A 25,824-nucleotide genomic window follows, 5' to 3' on the forward strand; every position below is an offset into this window, starting at 1 on the left:
TTGCAATTAACATAAACACTTTATTTACATATATCACAATTTAAACACGTATACACTTAGCAAATAGGCATACCTTTTAAAACAATAAACATTTAAACAGGTAATAAGTAAACATGCTTCTTAAACAGTTAAACACTTTAACATATAGGCATATAAACGATGCAAGTCAACTCTCTACCCCATCTAGGTAAGCCACTACCCGTCGTCCGAAAGATATTCGAACCTAAAACTCTGATACCAAATTTGTAATGACCCGAACTTGTAGGTTCGAACCATTAGCCGGGTCCTTAACCGAACCCGAGGTCAACTAAAGATAATACCATTCTTTCCTACTTCAATACATATTATACGTGTCATTCCGGATTTATAAAAAAATAAGAAATAATAAATAAATAAATAATAAAATGAGATTATAGCTACAAAGCATGTCAAAACGGTTTACTAACCCATCAAACCCTATGGAGGAGCGTCGTCCGCCACTTGCCATCCGTGTCCTGAAAAATATTAAATATGAGGGGTGAGCAAATTGCTCAGTAGGTGGTGCCTAAGACACATCTCTTGTGACCCCGTAAATCCAAGCAATGAATAGAAATAGAGAATAGGGATCATACTATGCTGAGAAAGAATACAACATTAAATCTAATTTTATAATAATAATGCCATACCATGATATGTGATGTCATGAATGTCGCTCCCCATACTTAAAATCACTTCCATTCTTCACTTTTCAAATCGTTAATGTAACCCCCTTCGGTAACCCCTCAGCGACGAGAAAAGGATTGGCTACAGTCCTTGACCCTTGGTACCCCCACGACGTCATTTGGGGCCCAGATAGTTCAATCACGCTAAGGCGATCTCCCTAATTCCTTTTAGGCTACATTAACGCCATGGACCCTCGTTACCCCCTTAGCGTCCGGGTTTTTACAAAAAAAAATTCTCAAATCTTTTTCCCAACACCTCTTTTTCATTTCAAAACATTTCTTTCCCATTTTTCTTACCCAATGCTATGGATGAATGCATCATGTTTTTCCATACCATAATTCTTCACATATTCACATTTAAACCACATAATTATCAACAACATGTTACATACATTTAATAACACATAGGATCATTTAGCTTCACATAAAATTCAAGTATATAAATTTAACTTAAGCATGTCATCTTATACAATTCAAATAGGCAATACACATATGGTTAATTATCACATGATATACAATTATCATATTACATACACAAGACTCATATAAGCATAAACAATTTTTCATAAAATTAAAACATGCTTTCACATACCATATCAATTAATTCACATAATTACATGTTTTAAATACACAATTAAGTCATTTAAAGGAGGATTCAACACAATTGAGCATGCTATATAACAAAACACATAGAAAATCTCACAAAGGAGCAAAAAGTTGTGGATTAAGAATCCATACCTCAAGATTATCCAAAAACCCTCAAAATGGGTCTCAATTTTCGGACTTCCTAGAGTGGCCAAAAGTTGAAATTGCTAGTATGGATTTGAAGATCTCGTCGTAGGTTTCGATTTGCCGCAAACGACACTTAAAAATTCCAAAGATTGAAGGAGAAATCAAACTTTAAAAATTTGATTAAAAAAGAAAAAGTAAAAATAGAATAAATGGGGCGAGAGAAAGGGATACGGGAGTGAGAGAGAAATGAGACCATATGTGGTCTCTAATCCATTTTAAAAGACTAAGGTGGGTCCCACTTTTTTTCTTTTCTTTTTTTTTTTTTTTTTTTGTTTTATAATTTTCCTTTTTCTTTTACCTTTAATTTACACCACAAAAACATATATACACATAACCATATAAAACCCATATGCAACACATTAAATAAAATGCATGGAATGCAATTGGACCCAATTAAATTCCCTGTAAGCAACAGTTCCGGTAGCGGGTCCCACACGGGACCGTCCGGCCTGAAAAACTAAAAAATGTGAAAATAGTCACCCTTGTATTTCAAAGAGTTCTGGACTCTATGAAATGTCCCAAATAATCTCTTGGACACAACCGGCGCACTCCGTAGTGTCCGGAACGTAAAACGGTAAAAGATAAAAATGCCCTTGCAACGATAAAAATTCCGAAAAAAGAAGAAGAAAATGGTGAAAATCGGAAACATCACACAACCAATCCACCTCATTACACAAAACCACACTAGAGGCCTCTAACTCCAAATGGTATAAGTCTACCGCTTGTCCACCATTTGGAACACTGACTAACTATCCCTTGCGTGAGACCATCGCTCATCTAACCATTTGGGGTCTAACTAAAAAAATCTCTGAAATAAGACTATTGCTTGTCTTCCGTCCAAACACAACATTCCTTAACTTGAATTTCATCATTCTCGTATTACCCTTTTCACTCGCATATTTCCTACCCAATGTGTGAGCAATACCTCAATGAATGCTCGCTTTCCAACTTAAAATGACTAAACTCCTAACTAGCCTCAAGAATAATGCATGCCATTAATTATCATCAAAATGATATTACATTAATATGTTTTTACTGTAAACTATAATTTATTCGTGCAAACTATTTATCACAAATAAACATGAATCCCAAATTTTAGAACTTCATTATTCTCACATACCTATAATGCATAAATAACTATAGTTAGATATAAATACCTCGATCTGTGATTGCAAATGTCATAGAGATCAAGTCCAATGTCGAGATCCTTCTGCGGAACGAACAACATGATAAACTGCAATAGCCAAAGCGTGGAAACCGATTTCTCTCTCTTGACTTTTTGCATACATAAACATTATACGTGTTGTTTTCATTAACGTACATAATTGATGGGATATATGCACTTTTATAAAGCCAGAGAAATGACCAGTTTTCCTTTTAGTAACCGTAATTCCACATTCCATCAAAGTAAGGAATATATAGGAAAATACTTCTCCAATAATTAATTATCAAAAAAGATAATTAATAAGTTGACCAAATAATATAATATTAACTGATATCTATTTACTTAACCACTAATTAATGAAATATATCATATGTCCAAATCATGTGGGCCACACAATTAATAAATAATCTTACATTTTCCCACTTTGTTCATATAATAACTTCTGTAGTGGTTTAGTAAAATAGTCATTAATGTACACCATAAATCAGATTGAGTTCTTAAGTTAGTCATCATAAATACTATGATAAATAAATTACCAATGCGAGTCATGGCGGTTATATATTACTAAATGACATAATTCCTTCCATGTACCATAACACTAGTAACCTATTCAACATAGTCTATAAATGAGAAGTATCAACAATAATCTAATAATAATGTCTTTTTCAAGACTATTCCTATTACCATTTATTAAAGCAATACGTATATGTACATTAATTAATAGGAAATATCAGAAACACATTTAATGAGCGCAAAATATCAAATATATATATAAGCATCGTTAAGCAATCCACAATTAAAAATTAATCATCATTGATTACATTCAAGACCCATTCTTTCAACATGTTCCATAAATATCTTGGGTGGTAGTCCATTGGTTAATGGATTGCAATTATAAGTTATGTGCTTATATGTTCAATAGATACTCGTTATGTCTAAATATCTTCTGTAATGATAAAGTATTTTAACTTCAGAATACTTATCATTTTTCATACAAGAAAATTAACAATTGTAGTATAAATTTTCATCAATATGAAAATGGTACCCATAACTTCAAGTCCTGAAATAAATTCTGCAACCATAAATTGTAGCCTCAAAGCATGCTACAAATTTAAAATTCATAATAGACAAAGTAATAATAAATTACTTTACATTTTTTCATAATATTATTCCTCCAGCCAAAAGGAACAAATAACCAATTGTAAATTAATAAGTATCCACATATTCATAAAAATGTCTTCCTAAGTGTGAGCATATAATCTTTTATCCCCTACCAACTTGTATATACATCAAACTCCACAATATATGCATAAGAAATATTTTTCGTTTATTTACCTTCTAGTTAACTCATTCTTTGGAATTGCATTAGGCTGAATTGATCCATTTTTATGTATGGAGCAATACTGGTTGAACAATGTTCCATACCAAATCTTTCTAGAACTCTTTCAATATATACTTTCTGAGACAATCCTAAAAATTCACGTGATCTATTTCTATCACGTAAGATACCTCATCCATATATTTCATTTCAAAGTTCTTATAGATAACTTTTAGTTTCATATAATAAACTAAGATCACTACTACCAAATAAAATATCATCAATATATATAGAATCAGAAATATAAACTTATTCCCACTAATCTTATAGTATGTACACTGATCAACAGTGTTTTACTTAAAACCAAAAGAAATAATGGTATAATTGAACTTAATATACCATTATTAGGAAGTTTGTTTAAGTTCATATATTGACATCTTAAGTTTACAGACCATGTATTCTTTACTCTCTAATGTAAAGCCTTCAAGTTGTTCCATATAAACTTCTTCTTTCTAAACTCCCATTCAAAAATCAATCAAAATCAAATTCTTGCAGATATACCACATAGTCATCCAGAATAGTAGATCTCCTTTTTAAGATCGTCTTAATGTTATTCCTTGTGATTCTTTTACAATCTATTCATTGATGACAATCTCATCATAGAGTTGTTAATCATTCAATTATTTTTCGTTGTTATACGGTTCAACAACTGAAGGAACAATTATTTATTTAAAAGTTATAAGTAAAGAGATTTGTACCCTAACTTCTGAAATGATCACATTCTTATTTTTATCACTCCCACTAATTCACCATTCTCCATGAATCTGACATTACCGGTTTCAATAATTATCATACTATATTTAGGATAATAAAACTTGTACCTCTTAGATTACTTAACATCCACAACATTATGGGTAACGAGGAATTACTTAACATACTCCTAACCATATCCATAAGAGTACGATTACGGCTTTCAACTACATGATTCTGTTGTGGCATACATGTCATAGTGTATTGAGCACAAATGTCATGCATTTCAAGGAGTTTAGTAAATGGTTAGAGTATTAACCCGTTTCATCATACTTTCCATAATATTCACCACCTTTATATGACCTTATGATTTTCACTTTTCTATCTAGTTGTTTTTTAACCTCATTTATGTATACTTCAAGAGTATCCACTGCTTGAGATTTTTCATGTAATAAATAGATATATCCATAATGTGAAAATATTAACTATAAAGACGATAAAATACTTTTCTCCACCAAAAGATGGAACATCAGAAGATCTACAAATGTCTATATAAATAATTTCAAAAAACTCTGTACTTCTTGTGGCTCATTTCTTTGTGTGTTTGATTTGTTTACCCTTAATATAATTTATACACACCAAAATCAATAAAGTTTAGATACAGAAGAATCAAATCATTTACTAATTTTCCTAATCTTTCACTAAATATTATCCAGTCTTTTATGCCACAAGATAAATGAAATTTCATTAATTGAGCTACGTTTAATTTTAACATTATGATGCAAGGTCAAAAGGGTTTTAATAAATAAACTATCAAATTTAAATTTACAAAAATCATCAACAATAATACCATAACTTACAAATTATAATTTATTGAATAAACATCATTATCAAATTTAAAGGAAAAATCATTAACATAAAGTTTTTGAAATAAAATCAAATTCTGGGATATTGAAGAAATATAAAGAGTTTAAAGCAATTTAAAAAAAACTCATTGTCTAAGACTAAAAAAAATGTCTTAATGGTTTCAACAAAACTTTTTCCCAATTATCATAAATAAGAAATTCTAATTTGAATTTGTGGTTTAGGCCATAAGAAATCCTTACATCTATTAGAAATATAAATATTAGTACTTAAGTCAACCTATCATATATTAGAAGGAATATCAATAAGTGATTTGAAATATACAAAAGTTAAAAGACTTATCTTTCTTTTTGAATTATTCTTTATATTTTATGTAATCTTTCTAAAAGTATTCAATACATAAATGACACTTTTATATTATTACATTCATTTCTTTTAGTAGATTGACCTAAACCTTTTAATTTTGGGGTTTGCTCATTTAATACTTTTTCAGGCTTATTCCCAAATTTCTTTCTAACTTATTGAGTCATGAGATAAACATAATGATTATCTGCTGCTTAAGTTTTGTCTCCTCTTAAATTAACATAATGGTCAATTCTTTCACTTTCTACTTGTCTTAATAGTGTTAATTCGAAATTACCCATACTGAATAGATAAAAAATTGAAAATAAATTGAATAAGAAAATTCTCATTCACCATCATCCATAAGATTCTCAATTTTGTAGCAACATTAGTCATCTTAAGAACATACTCATACATGGTAAGAGTACCAACAAAAATGCATAGTAGTGATATAAATTAATAATTTTCATTTTAGATATTTATCTACAATACGAAAACATTTTTCTAGTCAAATATTCCTTAGCACTATCACTATAGGAAACAATTATTCACATAACCATAATGTTTAATCTGTTCGATTTCTCCCAAGCTTTATGGAGAAACTTTTCTTCATCACTGTCTTTATTAGTAATAACAGTAGGTTTCTCAATTTAAAATGCTAAATTAAGATTTAGCACACCTAAATTTTGAACTTAACTTACTCATTCCATTATGAGAAGTCAGTCCTTTTGAGAATCAAAACAGATGTAGCATGCGAATTAAGGGATGTAAAAAAGAAACATAATAAGATAAAATACTTACAATAATAATGCCTTGAGTTAACAACACGTATATATTCTTAGAATATAAATACAATGTATAACTATAGTACCCCTTTGGGTGACAATTATAAAATACTAATAATGATGCTTACATGTATTTATATATATACCTTAATTAGTGATATATTATTTAATTAAACAAATAAGTTACCTTTGGATATCCTATATTTTACCTAATTAAAAAATACATATAACCCCTTAATTTTTATTTAATAACTTGAAAATCAATTCTCTTTGAGAAATTATTTCTCATAATTAAATAAACTTAATATTCATGAATATTACAAAAAATCATAAGCATCAATTATTCATGAAATATTGCAATTATGTCTACTATTAAAATTAATATTCATCAACTATTATGATTAGGCCACTTTGACAGCTACCAACTTTTACATAATATGAATATTAATTTAGGTAGTGACTAATATATCATTAATTATATTTACAACTAAATTTAATATTCATCAATCATTATGGTTAAACCACTTTGGTAGCTATTAACCCTCACATAACATGAATATTAAATTAGCTAGTTACTAAATCATCATTAATTTATCCATTAAACATTATACACACATACTTATACTGATCGATCCAAGTTTAGGCAACTTCAGTCCCAAAAACTTAATAGTCCAAAATTTTAAAGAAAATATCATTTTTTATTTTATATGCATAATAAAATATATTATTTTATTTCCGGACTCTAATTACATAATTGAATCAATCCTAAATTGATTATTCATCATGTATGTAAGTATGAGTACAAAATAATAATTTATTTGCATGTCTAATAAGATCAAATATCTAAACTCACATATTACTCTAGAAATTCAGATTTCTAATTAAAGAAATCAATCTATAAAACTATTTAATCATGCAAATCATAAACTTAACTTACATAATCATTAATTTGACATATATGAGTATTCTATAATTTCGTGTCAAGTACTAAATGTGACTCTGTTATTAAGTTATATTAGACCATGCACGGAAATCAAGAATTAAACACATATATATAATTCAACTATTAGGCAATTTAACGAGGCTAATAAATCAATTTATGGAAATCAAAATACAGGGTCGAAAATCGATGCATGTAAACCAAAATAAATTCACCGATCCATCATACTAATATATCATGCACCCACACTGATCATAAATCAATACCCATATTTATGCATCTATTTTACATATATAGAAACTATCATGTAAACTACGTATCATTATTCAACTTTCAGTAATTCATTTAAGTTCGGAAATCGAGGCACACAATTTTGATTAATTGTTTGATGCCACAAATTGATTAAAATATATCACGCACAAACAATTCCTTGAGAACGCTACTATATATGTATGTATATATAGATGCCGAATCTAAAAAATTAAATTTTTTAATTTTAATTTAAACTTATGCAACATTAATGAAAAATAATGAGTTCATAAACCGTAAGCTCTGATACCACATGTAAATTATAATTCATTCGTGCAAACTATTCATCACAAATAAACATGAATCCCAAATCTTAGAACTTCATTATTCTCACATACCTATAATGCATGAATAAATATAGTTAGATATAAAAAATTTGATCTGTGATTGCAAATATCGTAAAGATTAAGTCTAACGTCGAAATCTTTTCTGCGGAATGAACAACGTGATAAATTGCAATAGCTAAAGCGTGAAAACCGATTTCTCTCTCTTGACTTTTTGCACACATAAACATTATACGTATTGTTTTCATTAACGTACATAATTGAAGGGATATATTTACTTTTATAAAGGTAGAAAGATGACCACTTTTCCTTTTAACCATAATTCCACTTTCCATCAAAGTAAGGAATAAATAGGAAAACAATTCCCCAAAAATTAATTATCAAAAAGGTAATTAATAAGTTGACCAAATAATATAATATTAATCTGATATCTATTTACTTAACCACTAATTAAAGAAAAATATCACATGTCCAAATTATGTGGGCCACACAATTAATAAATAATCTTACATATACAACACATGGTTCAACACTCTAATTCACAAAATTAATATCAATTTCCAAGCATGCCTAAATTTAATAAAAATTCCATTCTATTCATGAATTACACAACTTTATCAATTCTATCACTTTTATCATGAGTTGTTATTTACACACACAATTTAAAAACAATTCCCTTAACTAAATCATGCTTGCAATTTCTTCACATCATCATTTAGCATAGTATTGGCACAAAATATATATATAAATCATGGCTGTCACATTTCTACATAGGTGACATACAATATACAGAACTAACATCATATGAGGCATGTCATTTACTTAGATTTTCACACAATCAATAAAATGACTATAACATGATATTCATAGTATGCCAAAATAAGAAATCAACACATAAGAACTCACAAATAACTAAGGACTCCATAAATTAGATATCCTTACCTCAAATTAGGATGAAAATTCTAATCCCACCGAAACCAAAGTGCTTCCCTTGCGAAACCGGCACCATGGGCAGTGACGGACCCAGAAAATTTTGTGAGGGGGGGGGCGGCTTTTTAATTTGTGGGTACAAAATTATATGATGGGTTCATTTTTGTAATTTTAATAGGGTTTTTTTTTTCATAAATTTTAAAAATTCTAAAGTATAAAATGAAAAAAAAAAAAAAAAATCAGTGGGGCAAATTATAATTCTAGTGGGGACATCTTCATAAATTATCAAAATTTGATGTATAAAATGCTAAAAAAAAGAATCCAGTGGGGGCGAATTGTAATTTTAGGGGGGCATTTTCATAAAATTTTAAAAAATTAGGGTATAAAATGAAAATATTAAAAATCCAGGGGGGGAATCTGCCCCCCTGGTCACCTGCTGGGTCCGTGCCTGACCATGGGATGAAAGAGGAGGTAAAAGAGACTGAATAATCCTTCTACGACATCTCCAAAATATGAACTCCACTTTCACCCAAAATTCCCAAAATACTCCAATTGAAAATCCGGATAATAGGCGCATAGCACTCGTTGCGCTCATCAAACTTCCCTTCTACGGCGTCGCCAAAATCTCACCCGAGTTAGAAGAAATCCACGCTTGAATCATGTAAAATGAAAACAACAAGAAAAGAAAAACAAAGGAAGAAGAAAAGGAGAGGCCACGCTGGTGAGAGAGTGAAATGATTTTTTTTGTGGCTAAAAGAAACAAAGTCCTCTTTTTTATATAAAGGTTAAACTTGTGGTTCTTGTCTCCCATTTAATTGCTTAAAATAATCCGTTTAAGTTTCGAACACTCGCAAACGACACAACGTAGTGCAAAAAGGGTAATAACAGCGTAAACGAGGAATATAGTGATGTCGAGAAATTTCCTGAACACATAAATTTGCCGTGGGGTCCACCCGGCGCCTCATAGGCACGAAAACAAAAATTGTCCAAAATTAGCCTAAATGAGTTTTTAAGGGTTGTAAACTTAAAGAAATATCCCAAACAATTCCCCGGAACATTGTGACACACATCCCCGTGTGCAAATAAAATAAAATAAAATAAAATAAAAAATACCCGAAAGATATCGAAAAAATCCGAACGTCACAAGAAGAATGCTTATATTTATTTTGTATTTATTTATTAATCAATACAATACACGAAGTATAATTAATACATTAAAATAAATGTACAAGTAATATCATGGTATCAATTTTATGAGTCTATTATGGCATTGGAGTCCTTAGATTGCCTTGTAGTTGAGCTGCCTTGATTGGCAATAAAGTAAAATATCTGATTTTTCATGGTTGATTAGAGTGCATATATTAATTTAATTAAGCACCAAAGATGAGTTATTAATAGGTTTTATTTTAATTTTTTAACAAACAATAATAAAAAATCTGACCCGGTCCATTAAGAATATACTTCGGGTTGAGTTTCCAGAATGTGAATCCTACGGTTTCGTGTTTGGTAGCCTGGGTCTTAAATTGTACTATCAACTATGTATTAATCCCATTCCAACCTTCCAGATACTAAACACTTTTCTTCGTCTTTCTTTTGCACGTTTCCAGAGATATTTATTGACCTTCTAGTAACACCATGTAACGAAGTAAGACAAGTTAATGTGGACATTTTTTCTGATACCATGCTATATTGTTATATACTATGGAATGTGGACAATTTGCATATCACACCATAAACCAAAAAAAAAAGAAAAGAAAGAAAGATTGTGCGTTCAATTCAAGACCATTGTAGACCAGTCAATTGATCGAATTTTGATCTGAATCCAATCCGATTATTCGAATATGAATTAAACAAAAAATTCGATAATTCGATTATAATTTGAATTCGATAATCCGATTTCTTAACAAATCAGATATGAATTTATGTTGATTTGAATCAATAATAATTCGATCCAATTAAATTTATATATTTATATTATATATACAATACTTCTATTAGATTTATATTAGATGTAACAAAAAAAGAAAAAAAAGTAATTGTATTGTTATATGTACAATAGTGCGGCGTTCTCACCTATATACTAATAAATTTCCTAATATATCATAATATTTATTTATTAACAAAGAGTAAATGATCTCCTTTTTCTTTTTTCCTTTTTCTTTCATATTTTATTTATCTATTATTTTTTTTTCCAATCATTGTTTTTTATTCTCTTTTGACATTAATGTTTTTTTCTTTTTACTTTTATCCGATTGGATATTTGATTGTTAACCAATCGTGTATGAATTCAATTAAAAAAAAATTGTCAAATTATTAAATTAGAATAAAATACTTATTGAGTTTGGATCGGATCAGGCCAAATCCGATCCGAATTCAACCCGGGTCTACAACATTCATTGCCTAGTAAACAAGAATCTCGGGGGCTGCTAAAAGAAATTTCAAAGCGTCAAAAGAAAATATATTGAGGGTTACTATTTTAATCATGCAACTTGCCCGCCACTTTCCTCACAGATTTTGGACCATCCTTTTATTGTTCATCTGTATCTTATCTCTATCGATCTGTCTATATATATAATTTGTCTTTGAGGTAGACAAAAAAAAACTGGAAGTACTGTCTAACAAAAGCAAAATATAGAGCTTTGGTACATGCACAAGAGAGAAACATATATCATTTACAAATAGGTTCTCGATCTCTTTTCTAAGAGTAGAAAAGAAAATCCCAAATCTGAATTTTGAGTATTTTATTTTATCCTATTTTTGTAGAAATTCACTTGTTTTGGCTCTTAAATCTTGAAGAAAAATTGTGGATTTTATGTTGTAAGTCGGATTTGTGTCCGCGATGGATGGTGGTGACATTTATAAAGCAAGCAATAGCTTGAGAGGAAGCTTGAGCTTCAGAGGAAGCTTGAGAGCAAGCTTGAGAGCAAGCAGTTCGTCAGTATGGAGGAACAGTACTGTGGAAGTTTTCTCGCGATCTACGCGGGAAGAAGATGATGAAGAAGCTCTGAAATGGGCTGCCATTGAGAAACTTCCCACTTACAATCGGTTGAAGAAAGGGCTGCTATTTGGTTCACAGGGTGCAGCCAATGAAGTGGATGTTAACGATCTCGGACTTAATGAAAGGAAGCATTTGTTGGAGAGGTTGATCAAAATTGCAGATGAAGATAATGAGAAGTTCTTGTTCAAGCTCAAGAATCGAATTGATAGGTAAGAAGATTTCTCCTCATTTTTTTTATTTTTTCATTTTTGTATTTTATATATATATATAGATATATATATATGTGTATATACTAGTTTTTGCTTGCGAAGATATGTATATACTAGTTTTTGCTTGCGAAGACGGACGGATTTGGAGATTTTGATAACACTGTGTTATAGGAAAATCGCCTCACATAAAATGGGTCCACACCATTTATACCTTCTTCACACTGTTATGAGCCGCCTCACATAAAGTGGGATCCACACTATCTTATCCATCATTTTGACTTCTTCTTTTTGTTTTTCTTTTTCTCTTCTTAAAATATCTTCGTCGTGGGTCATGTATGATGTATTTATTTTTTTTTGCCTGTTTGTTTTTTTACGCTTTGTTGTCCTATACATTTATTATTACTGCAATTTCTGTTTTTGTTACCAAACTAATGAAAAACAGAAATAAACTCAGGAAAAAAAAAATACTTACCATGTTTTCACTTATTTTTGCTATTACAGTTAAGCAATCATAATAAAAAAGGCAAAATAATTATGCCCTACACGGGCGATGGGGCAAAATTGAGTTAAATGTCAAGTGATTTTATCATTTTATCCCCATTTTTTATTGATGAAAAGAAAAAAAAAAAAAAAAAAAAAAAATCTAAATATATGGAAATTACCCGGAGTCCCAATACGCTCCTTACCCACCGCCACAACCTCTCACCATGGCCACCGCCACAACCATTTCTCTCTTCTCTCTTCTTCCTTCAGTTCTATGGCTTTCATATCCGCTATCAATCGCCCCCACCTCCACCATTTCCACCACCACCACCACCAACCCCCACCGTCTTCCACCTGCACTACCACTGAACCCCTCTATTTCTTCCCTTCTCTTCGCCTTTCCTTTTCTCTCTCCTCTCCAAGCCAATTATTGCCACTACCCACAATTAGATTTGGGCATAATATACCCATTGTTCTACTTTTCTATCCTTTTATTGATTCTTCTATATATTTGAAGACAAAAAAGGTTGTATTTGCAGGTTTTCATGCATGTCACTGTAAACAAACTAGCAGTAAGTTCCACAGTCTGGGAGGTACTTGGTGTTAGTCTATTACTCTCACTCTTGTTATTGCACATGTTGTTTTTGCTGATATGTTACAGAGAAATTTCTGGAATTTTCATTACCCAAATGAGCATAACATTAACACCACCACATAGGTTTGAACAAATTAACACTTGAAATTCTAAAAATGTTCACTACTGCTGATCAGATCCGACATTGATTACATCTCTACGCATAATTTCATAACTGAAGATCTGAATTGCGATTTACATGGGCGTTAAAGGCGACATATTTTGATATATAAACAGATATATATATGTAGACAATGCTGATAAGAAATTACTAAGGGTCAGAGGTTTCACGAAGTGAACAGAGTACAATGGTACCTCTCAAAAGTTATAAATATATATACACACCTCTCTTGTGAACAAAGATATATAGACGCGCGCGCGCGCGCGCACACACATATATATATGCACACACGCCTCCTCTCTCTCTAAAACTGTTGTTGGGTCAAAATAATAGTGGCCAATGAAGATTATGGAGCCCACCTCGCGGGCGAGAGCTTTTTGCAGACATTGTTTTGCTGTTTCGTGCTGGTAATTGGAGAAACTACGATTTTAGATTTGCACAAACCCAGACAAGGAGGGAGAGTGTATATCAGATTATCAGTGGTATGGAGTGAAATTTTGGTTGTAGAGACTGATTTTTAGTCTTAATTTTAGCACTTGGTGGTGGTGGTGGTGGTGGGTGGAGAGGGAGATAAGAGAAGGAAGAGAGAACGGGTCTGCAGTTGATCTATTTTTCATATAATACATGAAGTTTCAGTTTTTACTTTGGGAATTAAGTAACCAGAGGAAGAGTAGGAAAGAATCATGGAAGCCACCATGAAAGTGTTGGGTGTTGTTCTTGGGATTGTTATGAAAGGGAAGGGTATTTTCGTCCCTGAAAATAATACTTTTTGTTTGTAATTTGATGGCAATCTATAAGGTCAAGAGTGTCTTTTCCTCTTACTTGGTCGGCATTTTGGTATCTGCGACCAATTTTTCTGACTGGCGAAATTTTGGGGTATGTGTTATAATGGAGCAATTTGATGCCATGTGTAATTAGGACAAACTTTTGAGAGGTCATTTTAATTTACCAGTTTTTGTAATGAAACATTGTGCAACAAACAGTTATCAAACATGTTTCTATTTCGAAATAAATCATAATTAAACGAAATAGTATTTGCTTCTACTTCATATGAAATTGAATATCCACAATAGAAACGGTTGCCAAATGGATCCTTACCGTCCGTGATTTATGTATTTGAATTTTTCTTTATTACAATTTCTAAATTATGATATACTATTTGAACATCAACGTTATTGCGCTTCTAATTTTTGGCTTGTTGTCTTGTTGCACGGTTGCACTATTATTTGTCATGTTAGTTGGGGAAAAAAAATATTTTATCTTGTTCAGTATGCCTCTAAATAAATAAATTATTGTCTCCGTCACTCATTAACAAAATGCAAATTTTCTGGATTTTGAATAATGAGTTTTGTTACTTTTTCATGGGATTTCTCAGAGTTGGACTTGATTTGCCCACAATTGAAGTCAGATTTGAGAATCTAAAAGTTGATGCAGAAGCTTATGCAGGAAGCAGAGCTTTGCCCTCTTTCGTTAACTTCATTGCTAATATACTGGAGGTAATAATAGGCAATATGCATGGATCACTGGCTTTTATTCTACTGATTATTGTTTTCAATTCTGTATTTGCCAAGTGGTTCTTTATTCTAATTTTGTTGTATGCCCAAAAGGGGTTTGTGAACTATCTCCATATACTTCCAAGTAGAAAGAGGACTCTATCTATCCTTCATGATGTTAGTGGAATCATCAAGCCGTGCAGGTGAGAACCGGGCTCGACCTTATCCATGAAATGAATTCTGATTAGATTGATTCTCTTTCTGATTTCATTTCTGATGTTGATAGTTAATGTGGTTTTTGCAGAATGACATTACTCTTAGGTCCTCCAAGTTCCGGAAAGACCACACTATTGTTATCTTTAGCTGGAAAACTCGATCCTGAACTAAAGGTAATTAAAGAAATATCACTGCAGCTTCAATTAATTCTTTCCTGTGTGCACAATTCTTGGGCTCCATCTAATTACTAGTATCACTATCAATGTGAAACTGACATTTTTCCTTTTTAACGACACTAGTTTTCTGGAAGGGTGACTTACAATGGGCATGGCATGCATGAGTTTGTACCCCAGAGAACTGCTGCCTATATCAGTCAAAATGATCTCCATATAGGAGAAATGACTGTGAGAGAAACCTTGGCATTCTCTGCTAGATGCCAGGGGGTTGGAGACCGATATGGTTAGTGAACAAATTGTTTAGTTTTTTCGTTTATGCATCTAACTGTAGACTTACAATTTTTAGCAAGATTAGGTGTGTTGATTATTCTTTTTGAACACAAATGCAGACATGCTAGCAGAGTTATCAAGAAGAGAGAAAGCAGCAAATATCAAGCCTGATCCTGATATTGATATCTACATGAAGGTAAGAGTACTTTGAAAATTTCTTAATAAAGTAAGCGATGCTGGTACTAGCTTTTATACAAGCATACCCCTGGGTGTTTAAATTTATATATTGGGTTCTATTTGACATGGAGTTTCTACAGCCTGAGACCACCCTCTGTGAAATTTATATTCCATCCTTCATGGTAGTTGAGGCTCTTTTTATTTTATTTTTCTTTTATTAAGTTTCTAGCCTGGCTAGTGCTTACTGTTCAATTACATGTTCAGTTTAGTCTCAACTAGAATCATCCTCCAATGCCAGAGTTTTGTTTATAAAACTTGCTTTTCTTATTGAGAAAAGAAAAATAAAATAAAATAATTATTTTTTCTGCTTATTCAGGCAGCAGCAACAGAAGGCCAGGAAGCAAGTGTGGTCACAGATTATACTCTAAAGGTAATATAACCACAGTATATATATATTCTAAAGGTTACATAACATGCAGAAAATTAATTTAATTCATTTTCTCTTAAAATACAGGTTTTGGGACTTGAAGTCTGTGCGGATACCCTAGTTGGAGATGAAATGTTAAGGGGTATCTCTGGAGGACAGAGGAAGCGTGTTACAACTGGTAAAGCAACTCAGTTTTCAAAAAAAAAATCAGCAAAGAAGAATTTTCTTTTCTTTTATTTTTCTTTGAATTTAATGTCACAAAAATTTCCTTCTAATACATTATAGGTGAGATGCTGGTTGGACCAGCAAAGGCACTTTTCATGGATGAGATTTCTACGGGTTTGGACAGTTCGACAACTTTCCAAATTGTGAAGTCACTCAGGCAATATGTTCACATTCTCAAAGGAACTGCTGTCATCTCTCTCCTGCAGCCAGCACCTGAGACTTACGATCTGTTTGATGACATTATTCTCCTATCAGCTGGCCACATTGTCTATCAAGGTCCCCGTGAGGAAGTGCTCGAGTTTTTTGAATCCATGGGTTTCAAATGCCCCGAGAGGAAAGGCGTGGCTGACTTCTTGCAAGAAGTAAGTTTGCATTCATCTTAATTCGTTTCTGTTTTGTTATGATTGTTTTTCTTCTTAAAAAGGGAAAGCAGATGAATTTTATATGTGTTTTGATTCTCATTTCTAGTCTTACCAAAGATAAATTTGTCACAGGTGACATCAAAGAAAGATCAGCAGCAGTACTGGGCACGCAAAGATGAACCTTACAGTTTTGTAACAGACCGCGAATTTGCTGAGGCATTCCAGTCATTCCATGTTGGACGGAAAGTAGGAGATGAGCTTGCAACCCCATTTGACCAGACCAAAAGCCACCCAGCTTCTTTGACAACTAGTAAGTATGGTGTTAGCAAGAAAGAGCTCCTGAAAGCGTGCAGCTCAAGAGAATACCTGCTGATGAAGAGAAACTCATTTGTCTATATATTCAAGGTCACACAAGTAAGTATTGCTACATATAAATTTATGATTTTGGTCTCAATTTTTTCTGTGTAAATACTAACAAGAACTTTTATTTCTCCCTGTAGCTTTCTATGATGGCATTTATTTCAATGACAGTCTTCTTTCGAACTGAGATGCACAAGGATACTGTAACTGATGGAGGGATATACTTTGGTGCTTTGTTTTTTGCTTTGGTTATGGTCATGTTTAATGGAATGTCGGAGATTGCCATGACTATTGCGAAGCTTCCTGTCTTCTACAAGCAGAGGGGCCTTCTCTTTTTTCCCCCATGGGCATATGCTCTTCCCACATGGATACTCAAGATCCCCATTACATTCATAGAGGTTGCTGTTTGGGTGTTTATGACTTACTATGTCATCGGTTTTGATCCAAATGTCGGCAGGTAAGAATCTAAGAGAAAATGGATATCTCAAAAAATTGTTAGATTTGTTTTACGTGTCGATTTTGCTCAAATGATAACAATTTCTAATGTCATCTGTGCAGATTGTTTAAACAGTATCTGCTCCTCTTAGTTATCAGTCAGACTGCTTCTGGATTGTTCCGATTTATTGGAGCATTGGGCCGGAACATGATTGTTGCAAATACATTTGGAACATTTGCATTGCTCATACTTTTTACATTGGGTGGCTTTATGATATCAAGAGGTATAAATTGCGAAAATTATATTTTAGAACTATTTTTCTCATACTTGAAACATTGGATAATGCTTCTTTCTACTTTATTTGATGCCATAGATGATGTGAAGAGTTGGTGGATATGGGGTTATTGGATGTCACCATTGATGTATGGGCAGAATGCAATTTTAGTAAATGAGTTCCTTGGCAATAGTTGGAAAAAGGTTAGTTTATGACTATTCTGTCCTTGTAAGCTCAATTCATGCTTGTGGCTCGATCAAAATCGGCTGATGTTTGAATTCACTTTCATGTCAAAGGTTCTCCTGAATGCAACAGAGCCACTAGGAGTCACGGTTATGAAGTCTCGAGGGTTCTTTCCTGATGCATACTGGTACTGGCTGGGACTCGGGGCATTGTTTGGATTTGTCTTGGTATTCAACTTCTGTTACAGTCTGGCTCTCACTTATCTAAACCGTGAGTAATTTCTACTTTTCCACTTCAAGGCTTTTTAAAGCTGCGAATTCACTAACAGCTTAGTTTAAAATTGTGCAGCTTTCGATAAGGCTAAAGCTGTTATACCAGACGAAGAACCAAGCAATGCCGAAGGTGATCAAAGTAGAAGAGCCATTCAGTTATCATCCCGTGGAAACAGCTCTCTTGGACGAACTGCACCTGAAGGTGATGAAGCTTTTATGTTAAGATATTGTGTTACACTATGCTATTCATACTCTAAATCTATATTATTTAAGGTAAAGTACAGAAACACCCCTTGAAGTTTGTCAAAAGGACACACATATGAAACTTAGCCTATTTTGGGACAAAGACACCCCCTCAAGTTTGATACGTTTGCCAAAGACACCCCAATGGTAATGAATTGACATTTTTGCCCTTTAACTTTTATATTGACTATAAAATGACGATTCTAACCTCAGAAACCCATCCCCACACATGCACACACACACACACACACACATATATATATATATATATATATATATATATATATATGTATGTATGTATGTATGTATAAACAGGCGGCGATGGTGAACTGTTTGTCATAACCCTCCAAAAGTAGAACAAGTGCCTTACTGATATCAATGATAATTGAAAATAAAAAATTAGGTAACTATTTATGAAAATAAAAAATAGAAAAGAACATACAGGCACTTGTTCTTTTCAACTTTTGGTGAACATATATATATACACAGATGAGTTTCGCCGGAGATGATGGGTAAGCTTCTGGGTCGCGGCAACTGTTCGTGCTTGGGGTCCGTCGGTCTGAACTAGGCTTCACCGGATTTGGGGCTTGCTGGACAGAACTGGGTCTTGTAATTTGAAGCCTCGTCGAACTGATGGCTCCAATTTTGAGCGCCGTCGTGGGTTAGATCAAAACCAGGCTCCAATTTTGAGCGTCGTCTTGATGTCGTTGCCGGAGACACAGAGAATCAACTAAGCGGCGAGAGCACTCACCGCCGCCCTCGTCAAACAACTATTGCCACCACCGCCGTTTAGCCTAACGCGTGACTTGTGTACTCCGGCGTTAGGTAAGCTCACCGAACTGGGTCTCTCTTCGCCGATCCATTTTTCGTAGTTCGTCGTCGGAATCACCATAATTAGGGCACCGATTGCGTGAGAATAGAGGACCCTTTTTACCCAATCGGGGTCGCCAAAAAATTCTTCTGAAATCTCACCTGTTTCTTTGGTGGTGAAAGATTGAATTCCTGTTCCTGAGGCTGTTGTTGTCTCAAGTTCTTCATTCTAAGCTTCGATTCTCTCAAATCGGCGTACGCTTTGTATCTGGGTCCTCTCTCCATGACGAAGCTCTCTGTTGTGAGTTGCAGAAGATTGGGGTTTTCATAATTGGAAAATTGTGGGAGGATCAGACTTTGGGTCAAGGGCGGTGATAAAACAATCTAGGGTTTTGTTTTGTTGGTAGTTTGGTAGCAGAGTACCCATTGTTGCGGGCTTTTTTTTTTTTTTTTTTTCCCGGAAGTTATTGTTGCTGCCATTTTTGTTGAATCTCAACGTGCACTCTGCATTGGTCTCTCTTCCCCGGTCCATTTTTTTGTTGAGGGTAATTTGGTCTTTAATTATTTTAATATTTTTTAATTAAAATTAATAAAATAGTGAGGGGTAATGTTGACGTTTCACATGTTTTAAGGCTCTGTTTGGTTTGCAAATATCATCAGGGGGTGTTATTGTCCCAAAACAGACTAAGTTTCATCTGAGTGTCCTTTTACTAAACCTCAGGGGGTGTTGCTGTACTTTATCCTATTATTTATATTCTAATAAGACTTTAATTAATATGCAGAGAGAGATCAAATTAGGAGGAGAAGTATCTCATCTGGCTCCTCATCCCAGAAGACCGATGCCATTGTCAATGCCAATCAGAACAGAAAAAGAGGAATGATTCTTCCGTTCGAACAACATTCCCTCACCTTTGATGACATTAAATACTCTGTTGACATGCCACAGGTAACTATAAGCTTAACTGATGTGTTGTATGTTATGAATTGAGAAAATTACTTTTCTTATAAAAACAGCCAAAAAAACATGACACTAATTGTTTAAATATGACTTGTAGGAAATGAAAAATGAGGGTGCTGAAGATAGATTGGTGCTTCTGAACAGTGTTAGTGGAGCTTTCAGGCCTGGGGTTCTCACAGCACTAATGGGTGTTAGTGGTGCCGGTAAAACAACTTTGATGGATGTGCTGGCTGGCAGGAAAACTGGTGGATACATTGAGGGTGACATTACAGTTTCTGGGTATCCAAAAAGACAAGACACATTTGCTCGGATTTCTGGATACTGCGAGCAAAACGATATCCACTCTCCTCATGTTACTGTCCACGAGTCACTGCTTTACTCAGCTTGGCTGAGGTTATCTTCTAATGTCAATTCTGAAACAAGAAAGGTAGGCATATCTGAGGACTTTTCTAAATGAAGGAATAAAAATTCATTCTTACAATTGCTCAAATATTTTAGCAGTTAAGTAGGTGGAGAATGGATGAAGAAAAAATCTCTAATGTAAATCTAATCATAAATTTTTGCAGATGTTCGTTGAGGAGGTCATGGAACTTGTGGAACTGGCCCCAATAAGGGGAGCACTAGTTGGTTTGCCAGGTGTGAGTGGTCTCTCAACCGAGCAGCGCAAGAGACTAACCATTGCAGTTGAGCTGGTGGCAAACCCCTCCATAATATTTATGGATGAGCCAACTTCAGGGCTGGATGCAAGAGCTGCTGCTATTGTGATGAGAACAGTCAGGAACACTGTAGACACGGGAAGAACAGTTGTATGCACCATCCATCAGCCAAGCATTGACATATTTGAAGCCTTTGATGAGGTAAGAACTGTTACTTTACTATAGCAGTTAGCATTCTCTATGAATTGCCTTCTATTTACAAGCTATTGAAACACAAATCATTGGATTTCAGCTTTTCCTAATGAAGCGAGGAGGTCAAGAGATATATGTGGGGCCATTGGGTCACCATTCTTGTCATCTAATCAAGTACTTCGAGGTGAGATGAAATGAAGAATCAATAACTACAAGCAGTAGTACATTATACTAATAGCCTTTAATTGGCTAGAAATAACTTGCTGACAAATGACATTCTCTTTAACTAGGGAACTGAGGGAGTAAGTAAAATTAAAGATGGTTATAATCCAGCAACTTGGATGTTGGAAGTTACTGCTTCAGCACAGGAAACAGCTCTGGGGATGGATTTCACGGATGTCTACAAAAATTCAGAATTGTATAGGTTCGTTTAATATAAAAATGCATGATGAGATTGACATATTTATACATGCATGCTTCTTTATGAAGAATGTTTTGCACATCTTAAGTTTGTGGTTAGATCTTCTAATGATGTATGAACTACACATTTCAGGAGGAACAAAGCCCTAATCAAAGAATTAAGCACACCTCGTCCTGGTTCAGAGGATCTTTATTTCCACACTCAATATTCACAACCTTTCTTCATCCAATGTATGGCTTGCCTGTGGAAACAACATTGGTCATACTGGCGCAACCCACCATATACTGCAGTGAGATTGCTCTTCACAACCGGCATTGCATTGATGTTTGGGACCATTTTCTGGGACCTTGGATCCAAAAAGTGAGCCAAAAATAGAAAATCGAAACTAAGTTTTACAACTTCGAACTCCTCTTATCTCCATTTCAATTTAAATTTAATGTTGTACATTTCAGGTCAAGGACTCAAGATCTGAGTAATGCTATGGGCTCTATGTATGCTGCCGTTGTCTTCCTAGGGATCCAAAATGCCTCATCGGTGCAGCCAGTGGTGGCTGTTGAAAGAACAGTCTTTTACAGAGAGAGAGCTGCTGGAATGTACTCAGCATTACCATATGCCTTTGCTCAGGTGACAATAATTCTCTTGCCATAAACTCATGTATTATTAAATTATATGCTCATGTTTCTTAATGAAGTTTCTTCTTCCATTGCAGGTTCTTATTGAGCTTCCTTATATATTTGTACAAGCTATGGTATATGGTGTTATAGTTTATGCAATGATTGGATTTGAATGGACAGTTGCCAAATTCTTTTGGTACTTATTCTTCATGTACTTCACACTATTGTACTTCACCTTCTATGGCATGATGACTGTGGCTGTGACTCCAAACCAACATGTCGCTTCCATCATTGCTGCTGCATTTTATGGACTGTGGAACCTCTTTTCAGGATTTATAATCCCACGACCTGTAAGTTCTGCCAATCTCATTATTCTTTGTGATACATAAATATACAAGTAGTGAGAACAAGACACTAACTAGTCTCATTTCCCTTGCCAATTACAGAGGATTCCTGTATGGTGGAGATGGTACTATTGGGCATGTCCCGTTGCTTGGACCTTGTATGGATTGGTTACGTCGCAGTTTGGAGATATGAAGGATGTGATTGACACAACCACTGGTGAAACAGTGAAACAGTACTTGGATAGATACTACGGATTCGAACATGACTTCTTAGGTGCAGTAGCAGGCGTGGTCGTTGGTCTTGCAGTTCTTTTTGCTTTCATCTTTGCTTTAGCCATTAAGGCGTTCAATTTCCAACGACGATAGAGAATTACTCCAAATCACCCACTTCGTGTCAGCCATTTGAGTACAGAATGCATCAGACATGATCATCTTGAGGAAGTGGTTCCAAGTTTTGTGTATTGGAGGATGTTTGAGAATATTTTAATCACTTTAAATTTTTAATCATTATATTCATGTTGTCAGTTTCGTTGAATTCTTTATAATTTCTGTTGTTTGATTGTCAAATTCATTTTCGTGTCGATGACACTTTTTTTTCTCCCGAGAAACGTGAAGAAAAATATGCTTTAATTTTCTCCAAAGAAAATTCCACAAAACATGTGAACATGGCACATGTGCCAAATAATCATTAGACAGTTGGTAGTTGCCGACCGTTGAAACCGACCATTAACTTGGCACATTTGCCGACTAGGGCCACAGCTCTCTCTCTCTCTTACAAGCTCTCTCTCACACTGGTCGTTTGTCGCTTGTTGGCAACTTTAAAACTTTTCTTCCATTAACCATTAAAGCGGCATTTGGATGACACACTCTATATGTTCTTAACTGTACTCTCAACCCTATCTTAACTTATCTTATTAGAGAAAATAATAATTGAACTCAAATTGAAAATATCTAATTGAAAAATAATAATAATAGAGAATTAGCTTTGAAAAAAAAATCTTAAAGTGGTAATCTCTTTCTCCCCTCTCATTAGGATTTAAGTGTCAGCCATCCAATAATTGACCCGTGTGCTTGACTTATCTACCGAAAAAGAAAAAGGATTTTTATATTCAAAATATAAGGCTAAATTCAGATTTAGAGTTCAGCATGAGATTTCTATTTCTCCTAACTAATTTGGTAAAATTCAGTCGAATTAATTTTAAAAAGATTGGTCAAATAAGGCCAAAAGATTAAAATCCTTAAGAAATCTTTCTCATCACGCCACAATGGTGGAAGATTTGAAAAATTAGGATGTAAGATGAATTTTTATAAATTATACGAAAACTAGTCCATTCATGAAATATTGCATGACTTTGACAACAAACCTGTACTGCATACTTGACACAATGAATGTGGGGGCACACTGAGGCTTAAAGCAAAATTACTATTCCTTCCTTTCGAAAGGGATAGGTGAGACATGCATTGTTTGTTTAAAAAATATTAGCTTGTTCTTTTAAATTTTGAATATTCAAGTTTAAAATTTTAAACTCAAATGACATATATGGAACGATGTGAAATATATTGTTAAGTTTTGAATTTTCAAGTTAATTTTAAACTCAAATGATATATATCGAAAGATGTGAAGTATATTGTTTGAAAAACTATTATTTTGGTACAGACAAAAAATAAATATATTATTAGGTTTTGAATATTCAAGTTTGAAATTTTAAACTCAAATGACATATATGGAAAGATATGAAATATATTGTTTGAAAAAAGAAAGTAAGCTATTATTTTGGGACAGACATAAAAGAAAAACATAACATGGGGACAGAGGGAGTAAATTAAATCTTCTTACAATAATTATATTAATATCATACTAATAATGTTTGTTTAGAAATTACTCTTTCTATTTATTTTATTTTTCCTAATTGGTACTTACACACACTTGTCTCTTATGAGATTTGAACCCTACTGTCCCAATTTATTTAATTTTTTCTAGTTGGTACTTACACACACTTGTCTCTTATGAGATTTGAACCCCTACTCTCACAAAGAGGTTAATACCGCTAGATCACTGGTCCGTTAATTCTTTCTATTTAATTTGTAATAAGGAAAATGACATATAAAATAAAAACTATTCACTTTTTTAGCTTACTAGATATTGATTTAATTATACATGCAATTAACATGTAAGAGAGTGAATGAATTACAAATTACAAAGTATAAAAGAAATTGATTTAGGGCATTAATTATATATATATAACCCTATTATAAAAATAAAAAATAAAAAAAAAATCCTTATCTACTCAATTTGAAAAATATAGAAGACTTTGGACATGTGATTCTTTTTTTAGTGCACTTCACCCTTGTATAATATATGTGATAATTAAAGTGAGACATGTTGTGCCGACACTATAAATGTGTGTGAGAGAGAGAGAGAGAGAGAGAACAAAAAAAAAAAAAAAATTGTGTGTTTCGTGTGTGAGCGTGATACGCTGGTTGAGTTTTCAGAGTGTGAACAGTATGGTTTGGTGTTTGGTATGTGTCTGGATCTTAAATCGTACTATGTATTAATTCCATTCCAACATACCAGATACTATATTATTTGACTTTTTTTTTTTTTTCTTTCTTTTGCATGTTTCCAGAAATATTTATCAATGTTTACAAGTTGGTTTTGTACTCTGACTTTCGAATATGTGCTAGTTACGGTTCAAATTTGAGAGTTAACAGGTCTCAATTGACCCGATAAACATTTATTTTAAACTATTTGATTATTTTATTTACATTGAAAATATCAAAAAAGTATAGTATTTCAAAACAAAAGAAATTATATTTGTTGACTAAACATGATTTAAGATAATAAAAAATGCGTTGAATTGGAATAGATCAATTTAAGTACTCCATATTTCAAGGGAAAAAAAAAAATAAAGAAAACGATCCAGGTATGACAAATCTTTAAACAATAGGATATAGATATAACAAGAATACGTCGCAAAGTTATAATATAATATATTATTCTATTAATAATAATTTTCTCATTTAATCCTTACTATCATGTTTGAAATTACTAATTTGAAACTTAAAATTACATTTTCGTTAACTTAAATA

The 25,824-nt window shown here is 33.1% G+C and overlaps 1 protein-coding gene across 3 annotated transcripts; it reads left to right on the plus strand.

Moving 5' to 3' along the window:
* Positions 1–11,645: 11,645 nt before the first annotated feature.
* Positions 11,646–23,279, plus strand: LOC132284824 (pleiotropic drug resistance protein 1-like). 3 transcript variants are annotated; one of them, XM_059786959.1, is made up of 24 exons: positions 11,647–12,387; positions 15,001–15,121; positions 15,233–15,321; positions 15,423–15,507; positions 15,634–15,793; positions 15,900–15,976; positions 16,334–16,387; positions 16,472–16,562; positions 16,670–16,971; positions 17,104–17,385; positions 17,472–17,788; positions 17,890–18,050; positions 18,141–18,244; positions 18,338–18,494; positions 18,573–18,698; positions 20,332–20,495; positions 20,605–20,934; positions 21,074–21,364; positions 21,456–21,539; positions 21,646–21,779; positions 21,909–22,136; positions 22,229–22,400; positions 22,486–22,740; positions 22,837–23,279. In XM_059786959.1, the coding sequence occupies exons 1-24, from the start codon at positions 12,020–12,022 to the stop codon at positions 23,098–23,100; spliced, it is 4,416 nt and encodes a 1,471-aa protein (XP_059642942.1). In that variant the 5' UTR covers positions 11,647–12,019; the 3' UTR covers positions 23,101–23,279. The 3 variants fall into 3 exon arrangements, with proteins under 3 accessions (XP_059642941.1, XP_059642943.1, XP_059642942.1); XM_059786958.1 differs by having other exon boundaries at positions 11,646–12,387; positions 15,001–15,321; XM_059786960.1 differs by having other exon boundaries at positions 11,646–12,387; positions 17,890–18,244.
* The last annotated feature ends 2,545 nt before the right edge of the window (positions 23,280–25,824 follow it).

Source organism: Cornus florida, unplaced genomic scaffold (assembly GCF_030987335.1).
Source record: "Cornus florida cultivar Cherokee Brave unplaced genomic scaffold, ASM3098733v1 CherokeeBrave_3.0.0_Hap2_Chr11, whole genome shotgun sequence".
NCBI classification, from domain to species: Eukaryota; Viridiplantae; Streptophyta; class Magnoliopsida; order Cornales; family Cornaceae; genus Cornus; species Cornus florida.